General features: G+C 54.0%; 2 protein-coding genes across 3 annotated transcripts; one reads left to right on the forward strand and one right to left on the reverse strand.

The window, feature by feature from the left end:
• Positions 1 to 218: 218 nt before the first annotated feature.
• Positions 219 to 2,682, reverse strand: CCDC107 (coiled-coil domain containing 107; the record flags this gene model as incomplete). 2 transcript variants are annotated; one of them, XM_084898857.1, is made up of 6 exons in its annotated part: positions 2,489 to 2,682; positions 2,260 to 2,402; positions 920 to 983; positions 740 to 830; positions 559 to 665; positions 219 to 469 (listed from the first exon to the last, which is right to left on the reverse strand). In XM_084898857.1, the coding sequence occupies exons 1-6, from the start codon at positions 2,592 to 2,594 to the stop codon at positions 219 to 221; spliced, it is 762 nt and encodes a 253-aa protein (XP_084754983.1). In that variant the 5' UTR covers positions 2,595 to 2,682. The 2 variants fall into 2 exon arrangements, with proteins under 2 accessions (XP_084754983.1, XP_084754984.1); XM_084898858.1 differs by having other exon boundaries at positions 920 to 980; positions 2,489 to 2,676.
• Positions 2,683 to 6,102: 3,420 nt separating this feature from the next.
• SIT1 (signaling threshold regulating transmembrane adaptor 1) lies at positions 6,103 to 8,155 on the forward strand. The gene is made up of 5 exons (XM_084898864.1): positions 6,103 to 6,410; positions 6,532 to 6,667; positions 6,770 to 6,828; positions 6,942 to 7,003; positions 7,102 to 8,155. Exons 1-5 carry the CDS (start codon positions 6,371 to 6,373, stop codon positions 7,333 to 7,335), a joined length of 531 nt encoding a protein of 176 aa, XP_084754990.1. The 5' UTR covers positions 6,103 to 6,370; the 3' UTR covers positions 7,336 to 8,155.
• Positions 8,156 to 10,156: the final 2,001 nt, after the last annotated feature.

Genomic DNA, 10,156 nt, shown 5'->3' on the forward strand with positions numbered 1-10,156 from the left:
CAAAGGGATGTCTGTGCCCGAGGCTGGCATGACGGGCCTCAGGAGAACATGGGAAAGAGCTGGAGCTCCCTCTGTCTTCTCTGCTCTCACGCCGGGAGGCAGCGTCTTTTTGTCCTAATAAGGGAAGCTTTCCAAGAAGGGCCGGTTGCTGCGAGGCACCTAGTATGGGTGTGTGTGTGTGACCAGCTGGGATGCAAAAAGCACACTGGAGCATCCAATCACAGGAACAGACTTGGTTTTACTAAACCTTCAGCTGTCCTCCCTCCTCCCCCCCGGAGGGGGCTGGGGCCGGGGCCCTTTGCCGCAGTCTTGCTGCATCTTCTCCTGAGCCCCTGCTCCACTCCCCAAGGAGTGGCTGGGCTCCTTGTCTCTGTGCTCCAGTGTAGGGGCTCTTCCCCAGCCTGACTGTCACCAGCCTCCTCGTCTTCCTCCTCCACACACGAGTCCTCAGGAAAGGGCACGCCAGCCTCTGTGAGGGGGAGAGGCCTCTGAGAGGTGTGTTCCCGTTTCACATACTTTGTCTCTGCCCCCGCCAGGCTCTCGCCCCCAGCCTGTTACCTGGCTCCGGGACCTCCTGGCTGGGCTTGTTCTTGTGTAGCAGCTGGTGGATGGTGTGTAACTTCATGTTCAGAAGCTCCTGCTGCGCTCCGGCCAGGGTGCTCACGCTGTGGACAGGTCCCCTCAGAGGCTGCCCGGGCTGTGTCCCCACTTCTCACCTGCCTCGCACCGCTCCGCTTACCGCTCAAAAAGGGGGTCCAGCTGGGCCATCAGGGTGTTCAGGTGTTGCTCTGTCTGGGCCAGCTGTTGTGTCAGCTGGGCCAGCTGTTGCTCTGGGGGTAAGGGAGAGGAGGAGGGCCATGGTGACTCACCCTCTGCCGTCCCCTAACTCCCTACCCAGCAAGACGTCTGCAACACCCACCTGACTGCAACGACTCCTTGCCTGCCTCTTCTTGGAGAACAGGGGCCTCATTTTTTTTCTCCTGCTGCAGGAGGAGGAAAGGGAGAAACTGCAACAAGGCTCCCCCACCCCTTGTCTCCAAAGCCAGTAAGAGGAGGAGGATTTGAGGCAGAGAAAACGATGGGATTTTTATCTCAGAGAATCACAACCCCATCTAGACCAGCTCCTCACCCAGGACATGAAGCAGCCTGTCGGCGCGCCCTCACCAGGTCATTCGGTCTACTCTTAACACCTCCAGGAAAAGAGCGGCTCCCTCCAGGTTGATTAAGATCTGGGTGTTAGTTTATATACAAAGCCAAACACTGTCCTTCCTGTGCCTACTTTTCACTGTGCTGGTAAGAGCCTCTCAAAATCATAGCCTCTTGGGAATTTGAAAACAATGGTTATCACCCTACCCTCCCCCCCCCCCCCCTCACTTCCCCACATCCTCTCTGGCTTAATATCACCAGTGCTCATTTGACTTTCTCTGGTTGCTTTACTGAACTTGAGCTCTTAAATCAGTGCCCCGAAGGGAATCAAGCTCTCCAGGAATGTTCCGGATCATAAGATAACACACAGAGTACTTATTTAGGAAATGGGTTGTCACATCACACAAATGAACTTCATTAGCCAATCAATGAGCCGCTGCTGTTATGTTTCAACTATATTTGGGTCCAGGAATAGAATTTATCCATCCTTGTTAAATTTCATCATTGAATTCAGGCCTTTATCCTAGCTTGTCAAGTCTATTTGGAATCACGACCAGCTGTCCCTTCTAGTTTCACATCACCTCCAGATGGCTCTGGAGCAATTGAGTGATAGGGCCGAGGCTGAATATACAGCCCTGGGAGGCACTACTTTCCATTGCAACAGTTTCAATCCACCAAAATGGACTGTCAATTCATATTTCAGGGCCTCCTTCCCAAGAACATGGGCCTGTTTCGTACCTTGAACTTAAAAAACAAACTTGACTACAGTAACCAACCTCTTGTGCCAAGGTTGGCACCTCACCAGGAACTCCACACTTGCTGAGTTCAAATCCCAGCTCCGCTAGTGACTGACTGGCTCTGACCTTGAGCAAGGGGCTTAATGTCCTCATTGGCTTGTTGCGAAGACTACACGTGATACTTATTTGCAATTTACCACGTGCCCTTCACACCCATCACCTCGCTGCAGGCTCAAAATGGCCCCATCATGTTGGAAAGCCGAGGAACTACTGTTCCGTTCATAGAGTGACCAGGAGACGTCTCTTGCTGTTGGTACCACAACAACCCCATGGGAAACTCAGGCCCGGGGCACCCCCACCACGGGTCGCCCCGCACCTGCAAACACTTATAGAGCACAAAAGCCACGACGGCCGCGGTGTACAGCGCCCCCAGAGGCCACGCCGGAGCCAGCTCCTGCTGGTGCTTGGGCGGCGGCCGCCGGGGTTCCGTGGCCTTCGGGCGGACCTGGGCGGGGTTCCCTGCGGACGGAGGAGGGCAGAGGAGGGTCAATGGGGCTGGGACTCCAGGGCAATCCCAGCTTCCCCCCGGCAGCCCTCGCTGGTACCTGGGTGTGCCCGGAGGTCGCGGCTGGAGCGGTCTCCGAGAACCCCGGGCAGCGTAGATACAAGGAGCAGCCCCAGAACGCCCGCGGGCGAGACCCCGCCTGCCATTGCGGGCCGGCAGACTGAGGCCCCTGCGGCGCTAGGCAGCGGAGCGCCCCGGTGCTCATGGGTAGGCGCGCCGGGCTCGCTGGGGCCGCCCCCGGGAGACCACGCCCACATGCTGTGGGCGGGGCCGTGTGTGATTTGCATAGGACCATTGGCCAAATCTTCCTAAATTAATTTCTTTCCTATTTAGTCTAATCTATGTTAGCTCGGAATACCTCCAGAAGTATTAGAAGATTATTCCAGAAAGTGATTTTTATTTCGTAAACCACCAGTCTTCTCACCCTAACTATAAGGTGAATTTCTTGATGGACCTATAAAACGCCGGAGCACGTCAACATCCTCTCGTAGTTCGCGCTGAAGGCCTGTTTCCTAGGCTACACACGGAGGACCCGGTTCCTCATTTGCGCCTAGGGGAAAGTCCCCGGACCGCGGGCAGAGAGTGCCACGTGCGCACGCACGCAGACCTCCCCGCTCCTCGCTGTGATTCCGCCAAGAAGCGAAGGCTGAGCGGGCGTGTGGCGGGGGCGTCGTCCGTCATCTCCTCTAGTTACGCAGGCGGTGCGCCTGCGCGCACTAACCACACGGGGCTCATTCTCAGCGCGGCTGCATTTTACAATCTCTTGTTGATTGACAGGTAACATCTACAGATGTCAGCATTCGATGCAGAATCATTAACTTTGTGTACTCATTAGCCACTATTGTACCACTATATGTAAAATATAGTTTACATTATATCACAGTAAAGCTGGAGAAATCCACCATTTTATTCCTATAGCCTAGCACAGCACATGGTTATAGCAAACATTTTTTTTTTTAATTAAATTCATTGGGGTGACATTGGTTAATAAATTTGACTGTTTACCTTGCTAATTTCTGTATCTTTCCAATTTTAGTATATGTGCTGCCAAAGCGAGCACTCAATAAATCCTTGTTGAAGGAAATTAATGTTTTCAAACGATCCAACAGTTAAATACAGTTAAGCTCTTTTTAAAAATGAGGAAACTCGGGTTCGTGAAGGTTAAGTGTTGTTGATCAGGTCAGAGACTAGGCGATTCCATTTTCTGCTTGTCTCCATATCACCTGTCTCACATCACCCCACCTCCAGGCCTTCCCACTTCTCGCCGACCCTGACTTCTCCAGGCAGACTTAGGTATCTCCCGCTGTTTCACACTATCTTTTATAGCTCTCTGTGTCACCTTCCTGATTAGACCAACGGCTCTTTGAAGAGGAAAGAAACCATTTCTCACTCACATTTATTTATATCTCCAGAGCTTGGCACATAAGTGATGGGTGCTGGTACATGTGTATTAAATGAATGAAGTACACATGTGTTAAATGAATAAAATGCAGAAAGGAAGGAGGCACTGCAGGGAAAGACCCGAACTCAGGGGAGTTACCATGGTCTAGTAGTTGACCACCATGAGGCAGCCTACCCAGGTAGAACAGTGTACTCCAAACCAGTTGGTGTAGTTAATGTAAATAAATATTTTCGGGGGGGCAGGGGGGAGAGAAAGGCTTTTAACATGATAAATGGCTGCTAACTGATCGCTGCCTTCAGAGAATTTGGGCCCAGTATTGCCAGATATTCTGATTTCTACACCTCCCCACCCCAATTCAACAAACTGGGATTTTTATAATTTGAAATCTCCGTTTTAAAATGTTAACAATGAATAGTTGGCATATTTGACACCTGTGTGGAACATGCTTTTAAAATTCTCTTCTATAGGAAAAAATATTTTCATTAATAATCAGGAAATGAAACAATAAGGACCATAAAATAAACTAACAATAAGGGTCAGAAATTCAGACTGAAAACAAACAAACAAACAAACAAACAAAAAACACCAAAAAAAAAAAAAAAAAGAAAGAAAAAAAGAAATTCAGACGGAATTATTTGTATAACTGAATGTCTGATATAATCATGACAGTATAAAACTAAATATAGTGCCCAACCAGTATGGCTCAGTGGTGGAGCATCAACCTATGAACCAGGAGGTCACAGTTTTATTTCTGTCAGGGCACATGCCCAGGCTGTGGGCTGGATCGCCAGTAGGGGATGCGCAGGAGGCAGCCTTTAATAATTAATGTTCTGCTCTCACATCAATGTTTCTTTCTCTCTGCCTTCCTCCCTCTCTAAAAATCAATTTAAAATTTTTTAAAGTTTCTTCATATTAAGCAACAAACATGCAAACAGTTAAGGAAAGAGTAATCATAAAGATGTTTGACAAATATTCAGAAAATTCCATTTCACAATAAATCCCAGAAATTTTCAATATAAATAAAAACTCTGAGAAGTCACCTGGAATGACTTAAAGTAATTCAAGTTCAATTTCTTTGACTTTACAATCTTTGTGCTACTTATTGTTATAAATCCATGGGCTAACTATGGGAATATGTGCTATCATAGGAGTTGGTTATGCTTAGAAAGCACTTGAACAAACTGCTAAAAACTCAGTCTAGACTTACACACCCAGATGAATCTGCTTATGCCAGGGGCCAATTGTGTACCTGGGAGTTCTCTAGATGAACTTCCATGTACGTGACAATGTTTTCTAAAGGACAGGTAATACAGGGGTGCTAATCTGAAGCTAGTATATCATGAAAGCTCATCAGTAACCACAACAATGTAGAACTGGATCTATAAACGTTTTTTCAGAGAGGAGTACTTTATTACGGACCTTTTTTAGGATTGCTGGAACATGGTGAAAATAAAATGGAGACCACTTTTTAGTTGGTTTTGTCTTAAAATTCTCCCCCAGGTAGCTGGCAAGAGGTCACAGCGGGTCACTGAGGCCCACTATATTCCACACCACCTCCTGGCGGTCAGTGCATGTCATAGCAAGCGGTCAAACTCATGGTTGAATGACTGCCTGAGGGGGCAATTTGCATACTATAAAAGGCTAATATGCAAATTGTCCTCTCCGGGAGTTTGACCAACCAGGAGTTCAACCCCTCACTATGACCTGTGCTGATCACCAGGGGGTGGCATGAAACAAAGGCAGCCGCAGCCAGGGAAGGCAGGCCTCCCTGGGCCGCCAGCTGCCAGCCAGAAGGCCCCGATGGGTCCTGATCACTGGCCAGCCTAGGGATCCTACCCGTGCACCAATTTCATGCACTGGGCCCCTGGGATAGGACAATAACAATGACAATGGTCATCCTAACACGTTCACCTCGGATCAGCTTTAGGGTGTGGTGAGAGGGTACATATCAGGAGACCTCCCAGTCCTATTCCATGTTATAGCATGTTCATCCAGGAGCACATTCTCCTCGTGAGACTCGGAACTGGAGCGAGAAGCCAAGTACCCTGCGGCATAAGGAGATCTCTGTCACAAAGCCTGCCTTCCTTGTCCTGTGGGTCCTGCCTCATGCCACTTCTGCGCCCCTGGGGAGCCTTCGTGGGCTCACCCACACCCTGGCGAAGGCTTCTTCTCTCCTCCTGGCCAGGGGCGTGGGAGGGGTGGGGGGTGGGGGGAGACACAGGGCCACGGGCGAGGGGGGCGTGAGGTGGGGAGCGGCGGAAGTTCGGGAGTTGCTGAGTGGCGCAGGTGCAGGCCCTGGGCGGTGTCAGTTCTTTCGCTCATCCCTCCCCTCCCCCTTCCTCCCCGGAAACCAGCGACTTTGCCACCATCAGCATTGGGGATGATGAGCTGTGGGGGCCAGGCCCAGGGAGGGGTGGGAGTAAGGGGGGCTGCTGCAGCTGCCAGACCATAAGCCAGGCTTACGCCCAGGCTCAGGGCGCGAGATCGTCGCCTGCAGACTTGGCTCCCACATCAATAGTCATGAGCAGGGGTGCAAACTGCACGGATCAGCTGGGGCCCGGTAAGCTGGGCGGGGCAGGGACAGGGGGAGGGGTCACGCGGGGGCCCCAGGTCCCATCTGCCGGGATCTGGAGGGTTGGGCTGGGCAGCCATACCCACCCCTCCATTCTCTCCATCCACAGGAATCCCCCCCTTCAGCACGGCCTGGGGACTGTGGGTCCTCTTCGGGGCCGTGACGCTGCTGCTGCTCGTCTCGCTGGCTGCACACTTGTCCCGCTTCAGCAGTGGCTGGAGGAGGAACCGTGCAGAAAAGGGACAGTGAGTGTGTGTGTGTGGGGGGGTGGGGGCACAGAAATGGGATCATGGATCGTTTCTCCTAACCAAGAACTCCCCATTGAACCCTTAAACTCCGTGTTGCAGTTCCGGAGGGTCTGTGGAAGAGGTCCCCCTGTATGGAAACCTGCACTATCTGAAGACAGGTAGGACACGGGCAGAGGGGCGAGGCCCAGAGAACAGGCCCTGGATGGGTGGGTGGATGCAGGGCTGCAGGAGGAGGAACTAGAAGTGACCGGATCCCTGTTGCCTGCCGCAGGACGCCTGTCACAAGACCCAGGGCCAGACCAGCCGGATCCAACACCTGGAGGCCCCGCCAGGGTGAGTCCGTTGTTGCCGAGGACGAGGGGAGGGAAGGAAGGGGGAGGGGGGGGCTTTTTCAAGGGTCCGGCGAACGTCTAACGGCCTTGCCTCTCCAGGCCGCGGAGGAGGTGATGTGCTATACCAGCCTGCAGCTGCGGCCTCCCCAGGGCCGGGTCCCGAGCCCGGGAGCCCCCATCAAATACTCAGAGGTGGTGCTGGACGCGGAGCCCCAGCCCCAGGCCCCGCGCCCAGAGCCCGAGCTCTATGCCTCCGTGTGCGCCCAGACCCGCAGGGCCCGGGCTTCCTTCCCAGACCAGGCCTACGCCAACAGCCAGACGGCACCCAGCTGAGGCGGAGGGCCGGCCTCGCCCGGCTTCTTCCTCTGCGGCAGGGGTGACTGCCACCCTGTCTGGGTCACGACTGTCTCCCAACAACCCCCCAAACACAGCCAGCCATTCCCCGGGCACAGGAGGCCGTGTCCCCCAAACCTCCTATCTGGCCTGAGGGATATCTCAGGGGAAAAGCAGCCCCCAGAGGCAGGGGCCCCCTCCTCGCCTCCTCCTCCTTCCGGAGTTTTACCAGTGTCTCCTCAGGCACAGGAAGCGTGCAGTGGGGCGGGGGGGAAGAGCCTAAGAGGACCTGGGTGGGTATACCCCTGGGGAGGCCACTGGCTTGGGGGGGGCGGGGAGTGGGGGGTGGGGAGAGAAACCTGGAACCTAGCAACCTGAAGAACCCAAGCCTGGCTCTGGTCTGCGAACCCTGGCAGGAGAATACCAGCCTCCATCCTGCTGCCTCTGCTGTGTCCCCACGTTTTTAAATAAAATTTCTCAAAAAAAAAAAAAATGTCTAGACTTTATTAAGTGGGCCACAGACCTATGAGAGACCCCACATGGTGGGAGAGTGAGCTCTGCTGTCTGCACAGAGCACTTCCCAGGGGAGCCTGGTTGGGGGAGAGGGCCAAGAGGGGCAGCCTCATCAACAGGGCAGGGGTGGAGGCCAGGGGTGGAGGCCAGCAGGGGTGGATGCCAACGGTGGGTGCCAGGGATGGGTGCCAGGGGTGGAGGCCGCAGCTGCTAGCTAGAAGGTCCCCAGAATTTACAATGAAGACTGCCCCACGCCCATCCCCTGGAGCCTGCAAGCTCAGCAGCCCTGCCCTACTCTCCATGGGCTCTGTACCTGCTGCACCCCACTCCTGTGGTCTACCAGCTCCTCCCAGGGCCTCTGGAGAGGCAGGTCGGACAGACGTGAGGTGTGAGGCGCAGAAGAAAGGGGAGCCTGAGGCTTTTACCAAACTTCTTCCTAGCGTCCAGAGAAGGCCGAGTAGGGAACAGGGACCTCCTCTGCACACACACAAACACACCGTGTCCCAGTGCCCTGGTCCCTGGGCCTGGGCACCCCAGGGCGCCTCCCTCCCCAGCAGCAGCCAGGCCGCGGTGGAGGCAGCTGGGTGTGTGTGGGAGGGAGGGAGGTGGCTTTGGGGCGGGTACCGGATGCGGGAGCCGCCCGCAGCGGGATGTGGGGTTCTGCAGGCTGCCGTGCAGAAGGCGCTCGGCGTGTCCGCGGCCTGGGGCTGAGGTCTTCACGCCTGGGACTCGCCGGCCATCGCAGCCGAGGCCTCCAACGACCCCCAGCCCAGCCCGGCTCTCCCGCCGGGCTCCGCGGCCGCCCGCCGGCGCAGCACCGAGCTCCGAGCGCCCCCGCGCGGCGGGACGCGGCCTCGCTACCACCTCTGCGCAGGCGCGAAGCTGCCGGGCCCGCGGCATGCTGGGAGATGAAGTCTCCGGGCTCCTGGCCCCCCACCCTCCGGAATTTGTAGGCTCTGTCGCTTTGGGCGCCTCCCGCGTTCCTCCGTGTGGAGCTGGGTATGACTTGAACTCTTTCCAGTCTCTGAAGCCTGGATCCTCTGCTTTCTCTCTCCCCTACAACGCTTAAGTTTTTCTTACCTTTTTATCTTTTTTAAAAAAATATATTTTATTGATTTTTTTAGAGAGGAAGGGAGAGGGATAGAGGGTTAGAAACATAGAGAGAGAAACATCGATCAGCTGCCTCCTGCACTCCCCCTACTGGAGATGTGCCCACAACCAAGGTACATGCCCTTGAGCAGAATCAAACCCTGGACCCTTCAGTCCACAGGCGGACGGTCTAGACACTGAGCCAAATCAGTTTCGGCTATTTTTTTTTTTTTTTTTTTTTTTTTTTTTTACAGAGAGGAAGGGAGAGGGATAGAGAGTTAAAAACATCGATGAGAGAGAAACATCCATTAGCTGCCTCCTGGGGATGTACATGCACTTGACTGGAATCGAACCTGGGACCCTTCAGTCCACAGGCCTCCACTCCATCCACTGAGTCAAACCCGTGAGGGCCTTACCTTCTATTCGTATCTGTCACTGAAGGCTCATGCCCTAGCCTAGGAGCTCACCTGAACACCAGGTCCGTGGCAACTTCCTAATCTAGGAAATAAAGAAGGTTAATGTGGGGCAGCCGATGCCCCTCAAACAGCTCTGAGGGCCCCCTTGCCACATCTCTCCAACCGGGTGAGGGCCTCCCTTTACCAAATACCTGGGAGTTCGCTGCCCTGCCAGAGCTCCCGGTGCTTCCCTTGCCGCCCTCCCTGCCTCACTGGCGTTTGTTTCCAGCCGGGAGTGCCCTGTCCCAAGCAGAATCCCAGAGCAGGTCAGGGGAAGACACAGAGGATCCTTTGGGGATCCCGCCCCCGTCTCTCCCCCCCTCCCCCCCCCTTCCTGAGATCCCAGCGGGGAGGACAGGAATAAGCCCAAGATCCAAAGACGAAGGGTCTTTGGGATTGTCAGTGGTTCACGGATAGGGAGTTCTTAACGAATTATTTATAGGAGGAGCCTCAGAAGCCACCCCAAGCCATCCAACCAAGGCCCCTCCATCTCTGGCATTGCACTGCTCCCTGTCAAAATGAGTCTAAACTTTCAACTTGGTTTTGGCTACAAGGAGGGTAACAGAGCTGGGACATGGAGAGAGACCAAGTCTTAATGGCTTCATTTGAAACCTTGGATCCAGCCATGCCCAGAGCAAGATCTGCTTCCTGAACTCCTTGGTTATGTAAGCAAGCTAATAAAATCCTTCTTTTGCTTAGTCAGTCAGTCTAAGTTAGACTTTCTATCTCTTGCAACTCTTGAGTTCTGACCTCCTAATAATGGC

Source organism: Pipistrellus hanaki, assembly GCF_964339955.1.
Source record: "Pipistrellus hanaki genome assembly, chromosome: 11".
NCBI classification, from domain to species: Eukaryota; Metazoa; Chordata; class Mammalia; order Chiroptera; family Vespertilionidae; genus Pipistrellus; species Pipistrellus hanaki.